Consider the following 23,297-nt stretch of genomic DNA (forward strand, 5'->3'; position numbering starts at 1 on the left):
CACCATGCCCTTTACAAAAAAGAAAAGGAATTTAGGCACATCTGAAATATTTTATTGATTTGTTTCACTCAAAACTGAAATGTGGTTAAAAATAGATTTTATGTATCCTGAAAACAGTAGAAGAATGAAAAACTCATTTTCTGTGCAGTGCCTAAAATCTTATGACAGCAGCAGTAGGAGTCTGACCATAGGAAAGAAATACTGGCTTTACTGCCTGTGCTGTGGAAGCTGAAGAATGCAAAAATAAACCGAGAAAAAATAATTAACTTTGAATAATGGAAGAAGTAAACCTCTGTACCTAATTTAATATTTTCATTTACAATGCATTCTCAGTATTGATTGTGAATTTTTTTTTTTTTTTATTACACTGGCTTTATGAATCCTTTGGGAATCCTTCCAGAGGGTATCAGAAATTGCTAAAGCAATCTATATGCTATAATTTTTCTGGCTGGATAACTGAACCTGCCCAGAGGTTGGATTTCACGTTGTTTTAAACCATTAATATATTTATATATTTTGGTGACCAAATACACAGTCAAAGGCATGAGAAGTTCCAGATACTGGAACTGGAAAGGCAGGTAGAGAAACATGGTCTGCAGTTTGTGGGCTACAGAACAGGTAATGGAAACCCAGTGTGTCAGGCTATCAAGGAGAAGAAAAGTATTGCTATGACAAGCCTTACTCTGATGCTGGAGGAAACGTGTCTAAGGGACCAGCAGAGGTGAAAGGAAATACAGCCTTGATTTTCAACTTTGGAACGTTACAAATTCCAACTAACACCCATACATTTTTAATGCTTGCTTTTAAAATGTTACAAATTTCAGCTAACACACATACATTTTTAATTCACATGAGCGTCCCAACACTGCAGTGTATGTTTTGGGAAAAGAAAAGCAAGGCCTGAAGAATATGTATTGCACTCATTGTCTGATAAACTGTAAAGAAACTTTTGTTTTGCCTTACTAATTTTCTTCTGCAAGCATCCTGCCACAATCACTCTTTGGTTGGTTAAGATGTATGTGCAGAACATGCCATCTGCCAAATTCTGAAAGCATTTTCCCTACTGGCATGAAGCAATTGTATTTCTCATTTTGGAATCTAAACTATTCTCTTAAGAAAAAGGGGGTAGATAAGGTAATGAATAATGCATACAATAAAATTTACACATCTGAAAATAACCTCATTTTTGTAAGATTAAGTCCTTAAGGTGGAACCATTTGATTTGTGACCCTCATTTATAGAATACTAACAAACATCACAATTATTATTTCTTTTCCATTCCTGAATACAAATTTCTAAAGGGGTTATGCTTTCTCTTTTAAAATCCCACATTTTTGAGGATCTCTCTCATAGTGCAAGGCACTTCCAGCCTCTCACTTTTTAAATGGGATGCAGCATTGCTCAGTAGCAAGATTTTAGATGGTGTTGGAGACTGTTTTCCTAAGGTGACACCAGTCACTATCCTCTAGGGCATTTTAGCTGAAATGGAAGAACACCCTTCTGCTTGGCTGCTGTCCTGGCTTCCCCCAGAGAGGAAAGCCCTGGGTTACCTGCAGGGCTCAGCACCACTGTCTGGCTGCCCATGCTAGAACTTCACAGAGGTTCATGTTGCCTCACAGGTATTAAAGGGGGGACACTGGTCACCATGGTCTAGGAGAAGCTAATCTGTGAGCAGAGAGCCATCACAAAGCCCCTACAGCTTTTCACATCTTTCCCTAAAACACTGTGTCAGTGGTGCTGCCTTATTCTAAATGGGGAAGGGAAAATGTAGGATCAGCTGAACTGCAGGATACAGGAATGTATGTACCACACTAACGGGCACAAGAGCAAGGGAAAGCTACAAGTCCTCTACTCTTGCTAGTAAATCTGAGCCAGTGTTGACCTTTCTTTTACTTTGACAAGTCCCCAGCTCTGCCTGTGTGTTGGGGAGTATCTGTTACATTTCTGGAAGTCAGACATCCCTAGGGTTTTCATAAACCCTCAGAAAACAAACCAGAACCCTCATAAAAGTGTTCTGCTGTGGCAGAGTAGGTATTTCAGTACTGTAAGTGTCCCGAGTCCAGACACATGTTGTGGTGTATTTTTATGAGACAGAGTGTGACACAGAGGCAGAAGAGCTATATGACTCTGCTGTTTTTAGCTACATTTTCGGCTCCCTTCTGCTTAATCACAGAAAAATAGAAAGATGTCTCTAAATAATACCACCACCTCAAATATACTTACAATAACATTTGAGAAAGCAACCCCAACCATCCATAAAAACAGTCTGGGTTGCTTTGCTAATATGTTGCTTGGAGATAAAACCACCCAGACTGTAAGAAGAACGAACAGCAACAGAGGTGACACAAGAGGTAGCAGTCCTTCATACAGAGAATCATTCTTCAGTGTTTTCTTTAAATGTGCTCTGGAAATAAATACAATTTTATAGAGAAAGAAGATTTATCCATTCTATTTCTACACAGTAACTTCAAACTCTAGACTTAAATCAGCCCAAGAATTCATCTCACAACACAACTACCTGTGCAAATGTGCTGAAACCAGACATTTTACAAGAAATTGTAGTACACCCCAGTAACATCTATTTCTGGGGTTAAATTATACTGGTTTATTCACACAGCTCCTGATCATCTTCACTTGCTCACCATTGGCAATGGACCAATAAACTCACACAAAGTGAGCTACAGTACTCTCAAGTATGCACACATGCTGTGAATTCAAAATACATGGCTTTAGAAGATGAAGCTTCTAACACAAGACATAAATGTTGTTCCGATCAATACAGCCCATGTTTTCAGCAGTAGCAGAATCAAGCACATCGCTGGCAGGTATTGCCAGGTTGTTTAGGTCTAGAGGTGATGCTGCTTGACAATCCTGTACATTAGGATTTAGGTACTTTAGTCAAAGGGGAGGCTTTTTGGCTAATTGGAGTACAGGAAAATTAATGATGCATTGTGTTTTCTTGGACATTTTATGCTGCCTTTTAAAAATAGTGCTGTTAAAGGTAGTAAATGACTGCATTTTCCAACAGCCAGGGAAATGGTAACTGTAAGTTCACTACCACTAAACCATTCTTTCATACCACTAGTTCAGAATTGCAATTCTGTGTTTGAAGTGTACTGGGAAACGTCCTGTTTAAGATCTCTGAATATATGTATTTATAGAAACAGCTAGACAAAAATCCAAGACATATTTTTCTCATGCCAAAAAGGAATACTCTTCTCCTAAAATAACAACTGAGAACAGGCATCAGGATGAAGAAAGAGACGAGATGATAGGAAAACTCAAATCCCTCATCACCAAAGGGCTTGTGTGTGCATCCTTCAAGCAAACCTGACTGGAAGTTTAACATTTTTGTGCTTGCACGGCTGGATCCCAGCCCAGCCCTTCTGCAGGTCCTCAGCCTTTCCTGCCCCACAGCTCCTGACTCTCCACACGTCCTGCCCCAAACTTGGGGCTGGGAGTGCTTTCAGTAACTACACTGAGCACCACAACACAGAAAGAGCTGTGCGGGAGAGACGTGAAATTGTCTTATAGTCTCTCCAAAATTTAAATGTTAACATTATTTCCCACTAATTCCTGAAGACAGGCAGTGACAGCCCCTCCTCCAGGACACTTAGGACTTGAGAGACCTGGAATGACAGATGAGTGAAATGAGTTAGCAAATACTAGTGGAAGGCAGGTGGCATTAATAAAAATAGGCCATTGGAGTATAAACTAACCGTGTATAAAATTGCTAGGTGCAGCAAGCCAGCTCTTAGATGTAATCACAGCTTGCCACCTGCCTGGCTTATATCTGATAGCAATTATCTGCAGACTTCATACCGACGAGAGTTTAACAGAAGGACCAGGAAGACAATTAAGTACTTCATAGAGTGCAGGATGGTCAGCTACAGAATTCTACCTAGCACAGGCAGAAGTTACAAATCACATTTGATTGCAACTAAAATGCAGTGTTTTTTACTACACAGCCTTATCAGTTTACTGTGCATGACCACTGTGAGACTGCCCAGAGAACAGCAAGTGAAAGGAAAAGGAGACAGTTGTAAACACGGAGAGGAAACCAACCAGATTCTCAAAACTCATTAAAAAAACCCTTTTACTACATTATCAGGACAGCATCTGGATGAAAGAAGCTAGGCTACTTCAAGCATTACATTTATTTCTAAGTGAGGAAACCATTAAATATAGAGAATTAAATGGGAGCTGATAGAACTTACTTAATTAACTTACCTGTGAATGTTATAGAGTGTTTGTGGAAATGATAGAAATAAACTGAACCCTGGAAGAGAAAAATATTAATATGTAATTCTACACTGATGACCTCAGAGTTTTCTCATATGATAACAGACTGAGTGTGCTATTCTAAAAAGGACTTGGTATTCCTGTACTTATTACAGGATATGAACTGAGTTTGGAGGCTTTAGGCAGTAATAAAACTGTCCTCTTTTTTTCAAAAAGCTAGCTTCTAAAAACAGTTACTGATACAGAATTTCTTGTGTAATGAGTGACAAGACCAGAAAATGTTTTTTTAAATTCTGATGTAGCTAATAGAAAGGATCAATTATTTTTCATACAGGTTCTTCTGCTGGAACCAGGAGAGTCCTACTTTGCATGAGCTGTTGTTTATCTAGAAAAAAACAAGTCTAACACCAGAAATCTTCCAATAGAATACAGAAAGACATTAAACGTCAAGCTGGGCTGTGCCCATTACTGGGTAAATAAGTTTATAGTTCAAAATATTAAGGGTCAACTAATGAACTGTTTTGATAACACAATAGCTGAAATGAGTTAATTTTCATGGCATGTCCATCATTTGAACAAGTGAGAGATTTTTACTTCTTTTTTAACACAGCTGTGATGTTTCTGGAGCTCAGCTTTAACCCTCAAAGCACAAGGGTTTCCCTTTGCTAACACAGAGGGTTACCTGCACTGCTGCTGGTATTATCAACACAGCTGCCAGCAGCCCCAGAGCCACCTGAAAACCCACTTGTACCCCCTCTTACACTACATCCAAAATACACTGGTCCGCCCAAGAGTCAAAGAAGACCTTCAGCAACAAGTGGAAGTTTGAGATTTAAACAAAACAAACAAAAAAAAAGAAGCCACAGTATGAGTCAGCCCTAGCTAGGTGAAAATAGATGACTTTTTAAATCTATATAATTCCCTGTAGAGCTCTTTGGTTTGTATTTTTCCCCCGCACTTTCTGTGTATTGAGGGCTTTTCCCTGGTCGATTTGCTGCTTGGAGATTGCTCTGGGTAGCACATTTCTGCACAGCTTTTTTATTATAGGGCATGAGACTTGGTTTTGATGCACTAAATTAATACATAATTCCTATTTTATTATGGGCAAGAAAAGCACTCTGATTTGTTAAACCTTCTGGTTTTACCCCAAAACATCTCATTTAAGAAACACAGTGTGTTGCCCATACAGAAAAGTAGAAAACTTTAATCTCATTATTAGTAATATGGGGGGGGAGTGGAAATGAATAGAGGAAAGAGCTGATTTCAGATGACTTTGTACTGGGGCTAATGTGACATAGCAGTGTCTTGAGAAATGTCAGTGTTTACCCTTCAGTCCTCATCAAGGACATACCCAAGTGTTTAGCATGCTCTGGTCACAGTGGCAACTCAAGGGAAGGAAAACTAAAACAGAAAGAATATTGGAGATCAGGAAAAGAGGAGAAGTAAAAAGGGATGCAATAGATAATTTATCCATTCAGTTTTTCTGGTTATCTGATAAAGAGAAGTAAGCAAAGAATTGGGGAAAAAAAGAAGAGCCAGCCTGTAAATAGTTTCAGGTATTGCACTTTTTTTATGTTTACTTTTTGGGTTTGCTTTTTAAAACAATTAAGATAAAGAGCTCTGCTTCTTTGCCATGGCAGAAACTCCCTATCAAACAGCTGAAGGATGTGGAATTGAAGTAATATGCCAAGTATTTTGTCAATATATTTCTAAAATTCACAGGCTTAGTGCCTTCAGAGTGATCTGTGTTTAATGTGCACTCCAGTTAGCTATGTTTCCTATTAGGCAGGGAGCGCTAGTTCAATAAAACCTTGAGTTACGTACAGCAGTTCCAACATCTGTATCACATTAGAGCAGACATGAGACAAAACATTGACTCTTGAGGTTAAATCTAAATTTCCTGCTGCAATCCTGAAGTTTGATTTGTTAGGAGAAAAGCAACCGAGAGGAACAGAAATAGAGACTAGAACTAGAAATAGAATTCAAAGAGCAATGGTTGCCAACAATTTGTTATTTTTATGAAGTGCCATTTTACTTAGAAATAACACACTGACCACAAACAGTCCCCCAGCTAGCAAAAAGCCACTTTCCAAAAGGGGCAGTTCAACCAGTTACTCCCCTGTATTTTTACACTGCTTTGCTTTAGCACAGTGTGAGAGCTGAGGATGCAGCAGGGAAAGCAAAGGGTGTTCCCTGTTTCTTATGGGATTTTCAGAATTCCATCATTTCCTACAACATGTTGCTTTCCCATCTTTTTTTAGCTAAGGAGGCCTGGCTTGGGGGCTGCTTTTGGTACTCATTAAGTCTGCTTTTTAATTGGCATTTAGGATCCCTTTGTGCCCAGGAGCTAAACTGCTGCATCCGCATTGCTGCCATTCCCTGCTGCTCCGGGGAACAAAAGGTGCAGCCTGGAAAGCAAACCCACTGCTGGCTCTCTGGCCCTCAGCCACCCAGGCTCTGCCCAAGTGATGACCATGGAGCATTTTTTTTTGTTTGTTTTAATGTCCTAAAAGTGCACATTTTATTTAAAAACAATTTTTAAAATCAAATTTTAGCACATTGGATGTTTTTTTACACATTACAGAAAATAGAATTCCTAAAGTGTTCTTAGAAGTACTACTGCTCTTCCAGTAGTTTTTAGTTTCTTCTTTAGTATTTTCCCATTCTGCAGCTGATTTAAAATCTGAGACCCAACTGTAAGAACACAGGCCTATATTAAAGGCAGAAATACCATAGCACAGATGGGTGGCACAGGGAATTCTTGTGTCACACTAGGCTGAAAGTATCAAGCCCAAATCCTCAGCTTTAGATACAATCCTATCATCAGTCCTGTGTCTTGCACAATGTAGACTCCCTTTTCAGAGAAGTAAACATTTTTAAAGCTCTTTATCGGGAATTATTTTGTCCATATTAAAAAATGTCAAACATAACCATAAATAAACAAACAAATCCCAATGCATTCAGAAATTCAGGATTAAAGATGTATCAGCAGTGAAGATATGAATGCATTATCTTGTTTTCCAAAAATATATATACATAAAAGCACACAGATACATACACAGATATGCATATAAATATGTGTATATATAAATATAAATATATATGTATATTTACATGTGTGTAAGAGAGATCAAAAGGTAATTCCCATCAATTTTAAGGGCAACTTTAGATTTAATTTGGTGCTTTCAAATTCGATTCCAAACTAGTAAGATGTTGAGTGATACAGCTGAGTAAATTAATAACAACTTTAAAAAGCTACCATGTGATAGATTCCACAGCACCTTGTCACCCATGTTATTTGGACTAGCAGTAATATATTTTAATTAAATGAGTGCATTTTAAACTCTCATGTAACTAAATTTAAAGACTACTGAAGACCTGCAGGTGGTCAGTTTGTTTCCATGACATGCTGCAGTTACTGTGGTTGTTGTATCTGAGTTAATTCAGGCATTTCTGCAAAATACAGACTTGGTCATTGTAGAGAAAGAGAGGGTATGGCCAGAAACAAACTGCTGACACTGCTGTCAGTTCCAGAAAATGCTGTTTCAGTACCCAAGAGCCCCATGCTGGAGCTCAGACAAAGCAAACAGCCTGATGCAGGTAGCCACGTTTCTGAAAACACAAACCCTCACAGACTGTAAACACCACTAAATAAAGAAGTGACTCCGAGACACCTAAACCACTAAACAAGTTATACTGCTTCAAAGGAAGGACAATTTTTGCTGTTTATCTTTTCACACATTTGCTATCGTAAATCTCCTTTGTTGGTAAGTTCCTGACAAATGAATCATCCTTAACCTGTCCTACGAAAAGCACTGAAATTTTATTTGTTAAGAACTGGCTTTTCTGATAGCTAAAAATTCAAAAATTAAAAAATAAGACAGTGCAATACAGGGATGTAATTTCAGGTGAACACTGCACTAGAAGAAAGAAATGTAAAGAAATGGGATGTTATCATTTACCTTTCTTAGCCACCAGACACAGAAAAGTTAGATTCAAAATATTCAGGCTTCAATAATAGTTGGAAAAATATTTAAATACTTCTCCCATGTTTTTTTATTTCCAAATTCCTTGCACATTGAGAGCATCTAGACACATGAAAATACCTTAACGCACCAAATGTTTAGCACGCTGATCAGGAGCTGGAAGCAAGCTTCATCAAAAGGTGAACATTTTAGAAGCACTTGTAAGTGAAAGAGATGCTTTTTATGGAACAGTGAGACCTTCTCAGGCATATCTTGAGAAGGCAACTCTTAATTGATTGTGCAAACAGATAATTGCATATTGAGCTGTCCACTAGCTATAAAATTACATTTTATTATTACGTAAAATGTCAAACTTAAAACCACTTAGTAATTGGGGGGAAAGAAATCTTAGAAAATTAGTATATAATTTGCAGACATCATTGAGCCTGTAAAGTCTGAATACATTAGGGTGAAAAATACACCCAAAATCCATAGTATGAAATTATTTTACAGGGATTAAGAGAACAGTGTAAACATAAGCACTGTCTTCATGCACAAAGTTGATGTAGGTTTTGAATGTATAGCGTCTATATTTCTTGAGTATAAAGATTGTAATGGGATGCATTTATCATGCTTGTTGAAAAGTGAGTTTATCACGCTTGATTTTCTCTTATTTTCAGTGTCTAAGGAAGTACACACTGCATTTATCCCTCTTGAACTGAGGTGTAAGATAATAATTAGTGTCTGGAAGGATTTACAACAGACTGAGGAATCAGTTTATGGATGTCGCTGCTTCTTTGATGTAATTCTGTTCACACATCATTCTCTTTCTGAGCAGAGCAAGGACTGAGCACCAGAGAAACAGTGCCTTCATTTGAAAAGCCCAGGCTGGCTTCCAGAAGGACTCTGCCAGCTGAGCTCCCTTGTTTGACCTTCTCCTGGGGCTCCCAGTGCCCCCGAAATGACTTCTCACAGCTTAACACCACCAAACTCACTCCCACCTGTAATCAGCATCCCGTGACACTGCTCTGCCTCTGGCCTTGGGCACTCTGCTTTTCTGGGTTACTGCTCTGACTGGTTCAGATGAGTTACTCCGAACATGAACTCAGTGGCTCCTTAAATATATATCTCAAGTGACAGGTGAGTATTTCACACCCTTTCCTTTAACGAAGCCTCATACAATCTGTCACAACAATGCCTTAATAAATGTTAAATTGGTGACAGACATGTAGAAGCCAACCCATGTTAGCCACACTTTTCAAACAGAACTGGTCAAAGCCTGTCGGAGCAATAACATTTGAAAACATATCACTTAACATTTAATCATTCAGCAAGTCCTCACTAGGGCAGAACCATCAGCCACTTCACAATGGGAACTATAGGAAATCACTACAGAATGACTTATCATTCCATATGGGGCAGAAACCATTCACAATTTGACTGTGGCCTCCTAAACATTTTGTGACACTGAAAAAAGGGCAGGCTGCTGTATGAACCCATGGCAAGGACTTGTGTGTCCTCCTTTGTCACACAGGATGTAGCACAATGTAAGGACAAGGCATTGTTTTAGTTGGATAACTGCTTTCCCACTATGATGGAATTCAAATAACTGGCATGTTTACATGTTACAGCTTGGCCTCATCATTAGTTTTTTGCTGCTATTATCTATTAATTTATGTTTTTACTCCTCATTTTATATACTTAAGTAGCTCAGAGAAGAGTGACCCTTAAGGAAAACACTGCAGAAGTCAGCACAGAACCCAATCCCACACACATCAAAGGAAAAAATTCTAAATGCTTTGGTCCCATATCTAAAAGAAAGTTCAAGTTTCAGATCTCTGACAGATTTTAATACTCAATTCATATTCCATATTCAAACCACTTCGAAAACTTGTCTCAGCTTTGCCACAGGCTTCAGCAGCCAGATCTGGGCACTGTTGACCATACACAGTGGACTCAAAAGTGACACCATGTGCCCCATGTGCCACACACTGATGAAGTATAACATACCCACTCCATGCTTAAGTGGTCCTTTTCCCACAGAGCCTATTCTCATGGTTGAAATTAATACTGAGAAGGAGCAGGAAACTTTCTGTTCATTCAGGAGTAATTTTTCCAACTTGCCTTCCTAAGGAATGAAGCTGATGTCCTAACACTGTTTGATGTCCTAACACTGTTTGTGTACATCCCACCACAACTTCCAAGCCCTCAGTGAATTCTGAACAAATTTAATACACTGAAAGAACTTTCCAGTAAGATGCATGTCTCCAGTGAGGAGAGGATTGTAGCCTGAACTAAAATTTTATTAGACATTATAAAATGTACCTCATACAGACCAAATAGGAAAGTCCAAACATGGGAAATGCTTCATAAAGAACATGCACCTACAGGTCATTTAATATCAACGTGAGACAGAAACCATCATCAATTAGTAATGCTGCTCCCTGAACTACACATGCCTACCTGTCAGTGAAAATCTTCTTAGAAAGTTCACAACATCATTTGTGGTACTAGAATTTATGTGCAGGACTGACTGTTTTAAAATGCTTATTGTAAATATTTTATATTGCTCTCAACCTGATAGCACAGTGACAGGGAATGTTAGGCATTTGGGATGCCCTGGAGGGGTGAAAATAAATGATAGCTCTCATCCCCGTGCTGCCCTTTGAAGGGACCCTAGTTAGCCAGATGATGCTGTGGGACAGTTGTGGTTAAATCCCAGAAGAGCTTTTGGAGTGTCATCCACAGGAGCCCTGATGAGTGCAGCAGTAATTAGTTCCAGATGAGCACACAGGCACATAACTTTAAAAGGGTCTGTCTGCCCCCATGTTGGGAGAGAAAAGGCATTTCTGCCCAGCAGCCAGGTCAGCATGCTTTGGAAACAGGAGAAGGACCTTCCTCGTTGGTTTGGTTTCCAGCTAGGTGTGTGTTCCAGAGCTGAAGGATGGAATTGCATCCACTGCCAGTGAAAATTATGGGATCATGTTTGCTGGGTAGCTGACAAATTCCCATAAAGTACTATGCAGAAGTTTCTCTGTTTCCCAGGGTAGTCCTCTGAGGTCACTGCTCAGCAGCCCAAGACTTGGCTTTCCTACTTTCCTAGGTGTTCACAGTGTGCCAGACAGTTCCCAGGAACATACATAAAGCTCTCTTTCCTAAAACATCTAATCTAAACACCAGTAATGCCATACTTTTATGTATATCTTTGTGTGTTCTGGCACCTGATAAAAACTCCATTATTTTCAATGAGTGAGTGTCACCTGGTGATACCACAGCTTCCACTGAGGAGCTGCTTTCAGAGAGTTCATCCTCAGGTTATACTCGGGCCATTTTTTTCCCCCAGAAAACTCCAGGAAAGACATCTGAAAAGCACTCTTGTGCATCTCGTTTGGATTTCTTCCCACCACAGAAGGTACTAGCTAAAGCCCAGCTGCTCTAAGAGAAGCAACAGCTCAGCAGCTGAACTCCTGTTGTGTACAGAACAGGAAAAGCACCAAACAAATGCCAAGTATTGATGAAGCAGCCTCAGGTTTGTTGTTAGAAGGACCACTAGTGACTACTAAATGCCATCAGATGGTTAAGGACAGCCAGTTAGGGTTTAATGGCTCCTCTCAGGATCCTGGGAAACTAGCTTGTAAAAAGCATCAGAGGCACACTTTGTTTTTAACTAGCCACAAAGGCATTTAACTGAGCAAGCCAGAGTGGGCTCTCTGATACAAGTGGTTCTGGCTGAGCAAGACACACTTGCTGCAGTCTCTCTGAGGGAGAGAATAATTGAATCTTCCCAGCTGCTTGGCCCTTGGTGTAGGTTAGAGGGGGACCTTTTCTGCAGCCACAGTGGGCTCCTGCAATTTATCACAAGCTTCCAAAAACTTTACATATCCCTAGTCACTGCACACAGGCTATCCAATGACAACCACCTTAACCACTACTGCTGAGCTGAGATTCAAATGGGAAATAGCAGTGCTTTCTGGGCCAGCATGACCCTTAGTGGAAGGATTCTACTTTTTTAATATTTAAATTTAGTGTCTGTTTTTAAGAGATTTGCTAAGCACTGTGATGCTTCTGTAATACAGAGTCCACCAAGACTGTTTCTTGCATATGTTAAACCCATATTTAACTTTAATTAAGTTGCAAAAGTTGTCATTGTGGATAGTGTGCCAGACACAAGGTTTTTAGAGAAACCTTTTGGCTCCCACTTAAGCCTCCTCTGCTTGGGATAATGATGAAAGAAATACTATTCTGTGCTCACAGATCCATTCATACAAGCATACCGCAGAAGACAGCAGCAGTACTTCTTTCTGATGCAAATGGAACAGTCCATCAAACCTTGCTTTGCAGCTGGTTCTGGTAGGGTATGAAAAAGGATGCTCACGCCTGCAGATTTGATAACACTGAAATGCTTCCCTACACAAATGTTCCTACTATCTTGAACAGTTTGAATTAAGCCTTCTTCCATGGCTTCCCAACTGCAAGGGAAGCCATCAGTGCTCTCCCTGAACAGGCTGTCATGTGCCTTAGTGACAGAAACCAAAGCACTGATGTGTGTAGCTCAGAACAAGCATATTCAGTGGGCCCCTGCTAGCACCTAATGCTGGCCTAATCTGCCACATCTGGGAGAGCCACAGTCCATCTCCCATGGACTTGCAGTGCTGCTTCAAGAGCACAAATCACTCCCTGTCTGCAGCTACACCTCTGTCAAGAAGATAATTCACTGACTACTGAAAAGGCAATCACTTTAACCCTTTTTTAACCCTTCCTTCCTTTCTTTCTTTTCAACCCTTCCTTCATGTCCTTTCCCCAGAATGCCTAAATCAGGCTTGACTAGAAAAAGCTGTCTAATCTCAGTCACACACTGTTGGTTTTATACTCTGGGTGAAGCCCAAAACCATGTCCTTGCACATGCTGCTCATTTGAAAGCACAGCCCAAACACAGGGTCCTTTCTAATCTGGAAATTCTGGGAAGCACAGCTGGGGCAGGAGCTGGTACCTGCTGAAGGTACCTGCTGAAGACCTTGCCAAAGGAGAGGGTGGTGAGGGCACACATCAGTGCTGGGGATTCACAGTCTGCCCCAAAATGCTCAAATGGCTCCTATCAAGTTGACATGGGGTGAGCACCTATAACCAAGTCCTCCATTTGGCTCAAGGGCAGAAGACATTTCTTGAGCTGCAAGCCTAGAGTGTGTGTGTCAAACAGTATTTTGATGCCTCTTCTCACCATTTGTATGCTCATATAAAAATATCCAAAATGTATATGCTAATTTCTTCACCTTCCAAGCAACACATCAAAGCCATTTTGCATACACAGATTTTTAGCTAAGACTTCTATGTTTTTAATTCATTAAAATGCAACTGCTCTTGTTCTCACTATTGATATAGCAGTCAAAAAACATTCAGTGCTCATTTCAAACTACACTGACAGTGTCAAATAATGAGCAAATAGGCTATTGCTCTGTATGAAAAATGAATCTCTTCTGTTTGGAAAAGGATTCTAAAGAAGAGCTTAGAAACCACCTGGCTTTTAGTCACATTTACAGTTGTGCATCCAAGGTTATTTAAATAATGTCTACATTCCTTCTATTCATAATGTTTTGGAACATAGTGTGCTCCAGGCCAAAACATTAAACTTAGAATATACATAAATATAAGTGACATTTTACCTGAGTGACATGAGGAGTTCCTGAGACTTTGGGAGCCCAGCTAGCCAGCACACTGCACTGAACTGCACATACAGATAAGGAGTATTTTCTATATTATTTGCGTGCAACACACAGTAATTCAGTGAGGAAAAAATTTCCAAAATTAAGTTTTCCAATATTAGCCCTTTTAATCATCACTATTCATGTATTTTTGGACTAGCCAACACTTACAAAAGTAAAACAACAACAAAAAAAGAGGGAAATAAAAAAAATCAAATAAAAATAATTAAAAGCACTACACTTTTGCACAGCTCTGGACACTTACCTATAAGCAGGATTACTAATACATCTGTAATATAATAACCAAACAGCAAAGGCTTCTGCCAGACTTCCACACCAACAGTACCGGTGAGCAGATATGCTGCTATTAATACCTATAGAAAAAAAAGATAACTTATTTTCAATCCTTTACTTCTAAAGGCACAGATTTTCACTTATCATCTTAATACAAATGCAAAAGTTAAAAAAAAAAAATGTGTTATTTGCCTCCTGTCCCTTCTTTACCTTCTGCTGCCATGCAAAAACAATAATTTCTAAACAGTGAAGCAAATTGGAGAGTCATGAACAGAATTATTTTAAAGGTATGAAATATGGTAAGCAAGCAACTTCCCTGGTATTGTGTGCATCTGTTTGTGTGTGGTAAGTATTACTGACTTACCTTTTCAAACCACCTAAGTTCTAAATCCACTCTTAATGCCAGGTCTCCCCACTGCACATGCACTTCCCTGATTTTGGATGGAGACTTCAGAATTAGCAATGTGGTTATTTTTGCAGCTCCACCCCCTGCACTCATATCAGAATAACTGAGAGGGGTGCAGAAAAACCCTAAGCTTACCTGAAATAATAAAAAATAATTTAAAAATTCAGTTGAATGTGAAGAAATAAAAAGAATGGGAAAGAGCTGAAGTACTCCCTGATTTTTAATTTGTTTGACAGATAACATCATTACAGAACACAAAAAGAATCAGATAGATATCTTTAGGAGTGAAAGGACACACACACAAGATTCATGAGCACCCAGCTAGAGGGACTGCTGCCCTGCTGTACTCTAGCCTGTTTTGTTCTCAGCTCTTTAGTTTTGCCACAGGACCCATCAGGGGCTGTATGTTTCATGCTACACGAGGTCTAAATTAAAATGACAATGTTAATTACAATGCCATTTAGAAAACTGCATATTCATTGGTATATTCCCAGGTAACATTCAGTGACCTTTACATTTTTCACTCAATACAGCTTCTTACTCTGGGGTGAAAAATGTTTTCCAGCTTTACTTGTATTACACATTTTACTGTTTCTTATTTAGCTTTTTTTTAATACTCTTTTTTTTTCTGTGTTATATGCTTTCTTCATTTTAACTTCAACAAATGCATTTCTAGTTTTCTATTAAATGCTGTAACTCAAAAACACACTGAAAATCTCTTCATTAATTTAACAGTTTTTTTAAGATCTCAAATTAAGAGCAGAATGCTGATGTCGCTTAAACTTCTATTACATGTAGGTATTACTACATTTGATTTCACTTAATTCTCTATATCTAAAATCAAGATTCTTGCCCTGTCAGTATATAGATCTTTAAGATATTTTGCTTGAATTTGGCATTGCAGAATTCTGTGTTAGAATTGTCTCTGCAAGAACAAGCAGCACAGCAGATCTGCAGCAGGGAAGAGAAGGCACTAGTGAGTGTCATTACATCCCAGGCCACTGAAGAGAGTGAGTCAAATTTTGGTTTAAGTGAAGGACATGCATAATGGGTTTTGTAATCCACTACATCAGAGCTCACTCTTGGCTTCCTGAAGAAATTGTATTATATTACCCATAAGACATGACGGATGGAATTCTGACCCCATCAAAGTTGATGGCAAAACTCCAACTGGCTTTGATGGAGCCTGGATTTACCCTCACACGTTGAATCCTGAACAGACTTTTTTGGCAAGTGATAAAAGAAGAACTTCAGCATTAACCATTATTACAGTCAATGCTTTTGGCAGGGCAGTCATGAGCATCACTGTCAGATGTCTAGGAACAGGAGTGTGGATGCAATGGGCTCTCTCAGGGAATGCCCTGCCCTGGGATTTGGTGATGCAAGACTCCCACATTGAGATTGCCTCTTACTTAACAGATGTAGCATATATTAAAAAAAAAAAAAAACCACTCTTTGGCTGTAAAATATTGGTATATTGTTTTTTAAGGACACTTTGACTTCACTGAAGCAGTTTCAAAGACCTCCTTTAGAAAGCTGGAAGGATAAGAAAATGGCTGTGTGCCTTGATCTCAGCTATACTAGCAAAAAGTTGAAGATTGTCAAAATTATTTGCAAAATCTAAGTCTGTTAATCACTATATAAACTGTTTCTAAAGGTATTGCTGGTAAAAAAAAAAAAAGAAAAAAGAAAAAGAAAAGAAAAAATAAAGAAAAAAAGGAAAGCAATGTTACTAAGTGCAACTGAATAATTCTACCTAAGAAAAGATGGCCACATTTTTTACTTATCTCTCTACCATAGACCAGCTTTAGTACTTTTCAGATATTAATGCAGTCTTCAGCAAGTAAAAATAATTTCAGCCTTTTGTAAAATGAGAAGTCCAAATTAAATAACTGTATTGGGTTTGTGTGGCCAGGTTTTGGTAGCAGAGGGCTACAGGGGTGGCCTCTATGAGAAGCTGCCAGAAGCTTCCCCCATGTCTGGCAGAGCCAATGCCAGATGGCTTCAGAACAGACCCACTGCTGGCCAAGGCTGGACTAACCAGAAATGGTGGTAATGCCTCTGGGATAACATATTTAAGAAGAAAAAAGGTTTTTTTTCACAGTTGTAATTGCTGCCAGAGAATAGCAGAGTGAGAATACCTGAGAAGAACAGCCCTGCACATAACAAGGTCAGTGCAGAAGGAGGGGAAGGAGGTTCTCCAGGCACTGCAGCTGAGATTCCTCTGCAGCCCCTGGTGCAGCCCACGGTGAGGCAGCTGTGCTTCTGCAGCCCATGGAGATCCACAGGGAGCAGAGATCCACCTGTAGCCCATGGAGGAGCCTCACACCAGAGCAGGTGGGTGCCTGAGAGGAAGCTGTGACCCTGTGGGAGGCCCATGCTGGAGCAGCTCCTGTCAGGGACCTACAGAGCTGTGGAGAGAGGAGCTCATGCTGGAGCAGCTTTCCTGGAAGGACTTGTTACCCTGTGGGGGACCCATGATGGAGCAGCCTGTCCTTGAAGAACTGCACCCCATGGAAAGGTACCCACGTTGAAGCAGTTCATGAAGAACTGTAGCCTGTGTGATTGACTCACATTGAAGTTTGTGGAGAACTCTCTCCCATGGGAGGGACCCCATTCTGGAGGAGGGGAACAACTCCTCTCCCTGAGCAGCAGCAGAAACAACCTGTGATGAACTAACCATAACCCTCATTCCCTGTCTCCTCATGCCAATGGAGGAATGAAGGTAGAGACCAGGAAGGAGGGAGGGGTGGGAGAAAGGTGTTTTTAAAATTTGTCTTCTCATTATCCTGCTCTGATTTTGATTCATAATAAATTCAGTTAATATCCTCAAGTCAAGTCTGTTTTGCCTGTGATAGTAATTGGTGAGTGATTTCTCCCTGTCCTTCTCTCAACTCATGAGCCTTCCGTTGTATTTTCTCTCCCCTGTCCCTTTGCAGAGGGGAGTCATAGAGCAGCTTTGGTGGGCACCTGGCACCCAGCACTACAATAATACAAGATTGTCACTTCAACAATCTTGAATTCCAACTGTCTGCAGCATCTGACCAGGAATACTTTTTGATTGCCAAGACCTTTCCTATGAGGATGAGGAATATTTGTGCTGAGAAAAACATGGAGATACAAGGTGTTAATTTGTAGGCTCTTTGATACGGCTGACAGCAGGACAGCTGGATTCTGAGCAGGGGCTCCCTAGCTTGACACAATTTTGTAAATAACAGCAACATAGTCACATTTGTTTCTCTGTAAAATCAGAATAAGTCTTTGATGTGGCATTGGGAAAATTCTATATAAACATAAGGCAGTATAACCCCTCAAAGTCTTCTACCTTCTAGCCTCTTACCTGTTCTCTAAAATATGTGATATTTTTTAATCACCACCTGTTTCATATCTTTTCACTACTGCAGGTAAAAGTTTTGTGACCACAATATTTTAGGTTGTGCATGTACATACTTTTCTTCCTTGCCATTGCTTTACCATTTTTGTTTTACACACAGGTACATTTAGGATGCAGTGTGATATTCAACATGGTGAAAAAAAATCAAATATTTTGTCATCTTTTTAAAAAATGTGGATATGCTTTTAAATTCTTTATGATTTCACAAAAACATGACATTAATTTTACTGTAATATTCAATTTCACTAGCATATTGCTATAGCATTAATTGTTCATGTGTTGAAATATTTTCCATTAATACAGTGTTCAAAACAAACATCTAGAAAGCAAAGTCATTTAAAATACAAGGTTACTTTCTTCAGAAAATAAATGTGACACTTGCCTAAAAGAGTAAGAATTATTTCCTACAAGATATTTCAATAAGAGTTAGTTTTAATGTTGTGTGCAATTTTTCCATTTTATTTTTTTCTTTCAATAAATTGTTGAAGGTCGCAAATCTTAGCCTATGAAAGGTTTTTCCTAAAAATGGTCACTTTGCATTTAGACATTATAGATAAATAGCTAAAGGCACGTGGGAGATCAGTTAATCAAGAAAGGATTGTGGGGAATCACCATCAAGTGGCTAAGAATGAAGCAGTCTGCTGCAGGAAAAGCCTGTGCACAGCAGGTTCTTCTGTTCCAATTTCTCATGGATACACCATGGGGTCTCCCTCAGATAACTGAGTGCTGAGATCAGTTTCCAGCCATGTCTGCAGACAGCTTGAAGCAGACACCATGGTTTGGTCAGCACTGCTTCCTCACTGCTATTAGTTCTTTTACTTCAACAATTCCATTGTGCTCCAGCTTTGGAACTAAGTAATAATATTTTTTCTTCACAAGAAAGGCTTCCCACAGATGCTTCAAATTAGAAAAGCTCTGAAAGTATTTTTTAACTGAAATTAAATTGTGAATCCTGATAATGTGACCAAAGAGCAGCACATTTGCATCTTTATTTTGCTTTTTAATAGAAAACTTTTTTTGACCCTTAGAAGAGGTAGAATTTTTTTCAAGATGTGATGTGCACTTGCATTGTTTGGGATTTCTCTGTCAGTCCCTGAAACACTGGCTGCCATGGCACATCCCTGGAAAAGGTCATATGAAACATATTTCAGCACGAGTTTTGTAAAAAGCTTGTCAAAAGAAAACCTGGTACATGGCATTCTTAAAAGAAACCTTCCCCAGCTTTGATTGAAAGGAAAGAGAAAAGGAAGTTCTGCTCTTCACTTTTAAATTTCTAATTAAGAATATAAAGGGTATCTCCTGCTACGCTTAAGGCAGCACCAATGGAAGCAGAGGTATCATTAAATCATATTGAGGAAAAATGAGTATTTTGTTCCTCTGCTACGAACTCAACTGCAGTGGCTTATGAAAAGCAACAGCAGGATTAGGCAAGTATTTTGTTAGGGTAATATTAAATTCTTCAGACAGAAAATAGATCTTTTCTGAAAACAAAACAAGAGGATGTCTGTGAAAATTAACATATGGCAAGAAGCCAGAAATTTTAATTTCTCAGGAAAGCTTTGTCTTTTTTTTTTTTTTCTCCAAGAAACTTAAATTGCAGATACTAGCTGTCTTTGGTTGGCTTTGTAACAAAAAAAAGTCTTCATTTTCACAAGATGTCTCCAAGATAATTTCTCACAGATCATAGCAGAGGTTTATTTTTTAGCCTTTTCTTCAGACCATGACTTTTGGGGTTTCCAACTGGTGTGCCTACTCAAAAGTGTATGAAAATTGTGTAGATGCTATGGTACAGAGGCTCCTCTCCCCGCACCTTTTTCTGCCACTCAGAAATCAGCACAAGATAGATCCTTGTGCTGGAGGGAGGAGAGACAGGAAGAATTTTCCCTGCTGCATTTGCCACCACCTTGATTCTGGATCCATGAACACAACAGCCCTCTGACCAAGCATCTCTCAGACACATTATAGCCATTTTTCAAGTTTGCAAACCACAGCTTCCTGCAAACGGTTGTCTGCTGTAATCAAAGCTAATTGGAGTGCCAATTACAGCCCAGCTAGCATAATTGGGTTACCAGTTCTGATGAGTCATCAAGTCCCAGAAAAACGTGATGTGCATAAGTCCCACAGATTTCTCTGTCTATAACAAGGTATTTTTTCATGAGGAACAGCAGCTCTTTTTATGCCACAGCTAGGGCAGAGCCTGTAAGCTGTCTGTGTTTGTGTGCAGCAGAGCTGACTCAGCAGTGGTGTCCTGGGAGCCACATGCCAGTTAAATGCTCATTAAGGTCATCATCCTCTATTTGCATGCTTATAGGAATTACTGTATTTCTTGAGTTCTGCGGTGATAACGAAGCTCAAAGTTCCTGGCTACCATCAAATTTAAAAGCAGAAGCAGGGGACTAGACCACCTGAGTGTCTATGCCAATGCAACAGCATCAAGTTGTCAGTGAAATTACTGAAGACAGAATAGAGAGGCACATTCCTGTAGCAATCCAGCTAGGAACGCCATGGAGGAAATAGTTAACTAAATACTATGAATCAGTCTGGAAACAGCTTGTGAGTGCTTCCACTCTCTGCCTCTAACTGTGGCTGTGGGAATTCCTGGCAGAGAAGCAGTGGGAAAATAAAACAGCAAGGGGAACACGACCTTTCTTACTCATCATCAGCCATTTGCTATTGTCCCCAGCATCCTCCAAGTTACTGGAGATGAAGAGCTACCTTTAATAGTGCACACATGATATAAAATTTGCTGAATGGGTTTACAAAACAAGAACAAATTTTTAGGGGAATTTAGATCTTTTACTAGACTAGTCAGTAGAGCTGGGAAAAAATACATTATGTACTTTCTGGTGTGCATGTAATGTATTTTGGACTAATGGAAAAATACTACCTTGATATACAAATCCTGCCTTCTCATTGTTCATAGGCAATCACAACTACAAAAGCTATTTTTTACAGGTGGGAAGACTGTCATATAGATATTTCAACTACTCAGTCTTCCTCCACAGCTGATGACTGTGCTAAATAGCATTAAAAAATCCTTACATTCACAAGCTTATCACTTTGACTGTAGCCAAGTGATCACAGAAGTTACTAGAAAGCAAGCAAGCAGGACAGCAGTTCAGCATCAGAGAGGAACAGGAAACAGCACTTGTTAGCACCTTGCATCCCAGTTAATCAAAGCAGTTTACAAATTTTATTGATATTCAGCCTTACCACAAATCTGTCAAGCAGGGAAATATTATTACCATTATTTCCCAGATGAGAAAACAGTGCCACAGGCACAGGTCACTGACAGAGTTAACAGCACTGCTCTGCCAGTTGATACCCACTCCCAGATTTAACCACTAACACAGTTTGGATGCTGTAGCAATCCAGCAGAGCTTTCTAAACATTCACATGTACAGTGAGCATCTGAGCACCAAGTGAAATAAGCTTGAACATAGCTATTCCTCTCCTGCTGGAAAAACTTCACGAAGAAGCCTTACACAGACATGGCTGAAACTTGCAGACCAGCTGGCTGCCTAATGTCTTAGTCCTGAGCCAACTTCTCCCAAAACCTATTTTCTAGGGGACAACACAGATGCACCACAGCTGGACCACCACCTCGGAGTTGTTCTCAAACCACTGGATTCTGATTATGTTTACAGCAATACATCTGCAGCCATTAATTCGGATACTGTATTTCCATTAAAACACATATTTGAGTATTTGTCAAACTTCTTTTCAATTATGTATATTTGGCTGTACCTTTCATCTCGTGCCTGTGACAGGAAGCTCAGAAGACTGACTGTGCTCTTCAGGCTGCAAGACCTTGGCTATCTAAGACACAGATAAGCCAGGCCACAGAAATCCCAGTGCTGGGCCTGTGGAAATGCACTGAGCTTGTAACTACTGCTGCTCATTCGTGCCCTGAGGACACCATTCACTCCACCTCAAGGCTGGCCTGTCAGCCAGTCAAGATCTCAGCTGGTGCTGACTGTGGGCCAATAAGCAGTTCATGTTACTGAATGTCTATGACTTTTTGACATCCATGATTATTTTGACTTTTTTTCAGAGGAAGAACTCACTCGACCACAGTTAATGCTCACTACATAGCTACAGTGCTATTTCCATTACCACATTTGTTGTAAAATGGGGTAGAATTGAGAAGGGCTGGTAGTTTATAATTGTGTAATTACTATTAATAGATACTACTTGGACTAATTCACATCATGCCTCACAACATAGTGTTGGGGGGAAAATTGCCTATGGCTTCAGATAGAAGAACAATTTTTGTTAGTACCATAAATCAAATGTAGTTAAATGACATTCTCATGGGCACTGCCTGGCTGCTAGGCTTGCTGCAAGCCTTTTTTCTCCTGAAAGGCAATAAATCTCTGATGCTGACAATTTGCTCAAGAGCAGCCCTTTATTGCAAATGCAGAAAATACTTCTGAATTTCTTTTAGGGTTTGGAAATTTCACATATTTTAATATCTCAGCCAAATATATTTGCCTTGAGCTCTATTTTTCTATTGCTCTAATATTATGAAAACAATTACATAGCTTAAAAAAAACCAAAACAGTGATGATAAATACTTACCACTTGGCTTATATCATATCCCCAAGGAAGAAAAAGAACTCCTGTGTTATATTTCTCCCAGTGTGAACACATGAAGTTAAACAAGACAATGCTTAAATATATATACATGGTATATACAGAAACTCCAGTCTTCCCATTGTCACGGGAACAGACGGAAAAAAAAGAAAGCACAAAAATGGAGGTAGCCCAGCTATCCAGCCCATGGTCAAATAGTTCTCCCAGAGGAGTACTGGACTGAGTCCTTCGAGCATGTTTCCCATCTATGGAGTCTGGAAGGATTGAGAAAGCAAAAGAAACAAAGAATTAGAGCACTACAAGAGGAGCAACTTTCTTCACATACACTTCACTACTGCCATATATAAATAGGGGAAAATTACACCAATGACAGCAAACTGAAGTACAACAGCCCCCCCAATACTAACAGGTTAGAAGTGCTCATAAAATATTCACAGTTATCAAGTAGTTTTTCTGTCCTCAGCTCTGAAACTGAAAGCCAGCTTCCTCATGAGTTTTAGAAAGACACTCATAATTACTTGCCCCCAGTGGTCTTGAAACACTTTTACACCAGTCCCTGCAATTAGTTTCAAGTGCTGTAAAGTGTCCATAGGGCTTCTTCCCCATCAATTTGGTGTTGTGGACCCTCTGAGCCTTCAGATCTCTTGTGGGATAGATTCACTAAGGCATTTAAATAGCCTGATTCTCAATACCTCAATGAC

The 23,297-nt window shown here is 39.5% G+C and overlaps 1 protein-coding gene across 2 annotated transcripts in view; it reads right to left on the minus strand.

Moving 5' to 3' along the window:
- Positions 1-23,297, minus strand: part of LOC146441966 (ethanolaminephosphotransferase 1-like) — a 57,580-nt gene that overhangs the window by 8,447 nt on the left and 25,836 nt on the right. Inside the window, exons 5-9 of one of the 2 annotated variants that reach the window (XM_085052798.1) lie at positions 22,582-22,850; positions 14,172-14,280; positions 4,231-4,279; positions 2,224-2,404; positions 90-228 (exon numbers count right to left, since the gene is read on the minus strand). In XM_085052798.1, the coding sequence (XP_084908924.1) occupies positions 208-228; positions 2,224-2,404; positions 4,231-4,279; positions 14,172-14,280; positions 22,582-22,850 (629 nt within the window). In that variant the 3' untranslated portion in view covers positions 90-207. Of the gene's footprint in view, positions 1-89; positions 229-2,223; positions 2,405-4,230; positions 4,280-14,171; positions 14,281-22,581; positions 22,851-23,297 lie in introns of those variants that run through there. The other variant, XM_085052797.1, reaches the window with a different exon arrangement.

The sequence above is a fragment of the Lichenostomus cassidix genome, chromosome 2 (assembly GCF_008360975.1).
Source record: "Lichenostomus cassidix isolate B80296 chromosome 2, HeHo_3.0, whole genome shotgun sequence".
Taxonomy (NCBI): Eukaryota; Metazoa; Chordata; class Aves; order Passeriformes; family Meliphagidae; genus Lichenostomus; species Lichenostomus cassidix.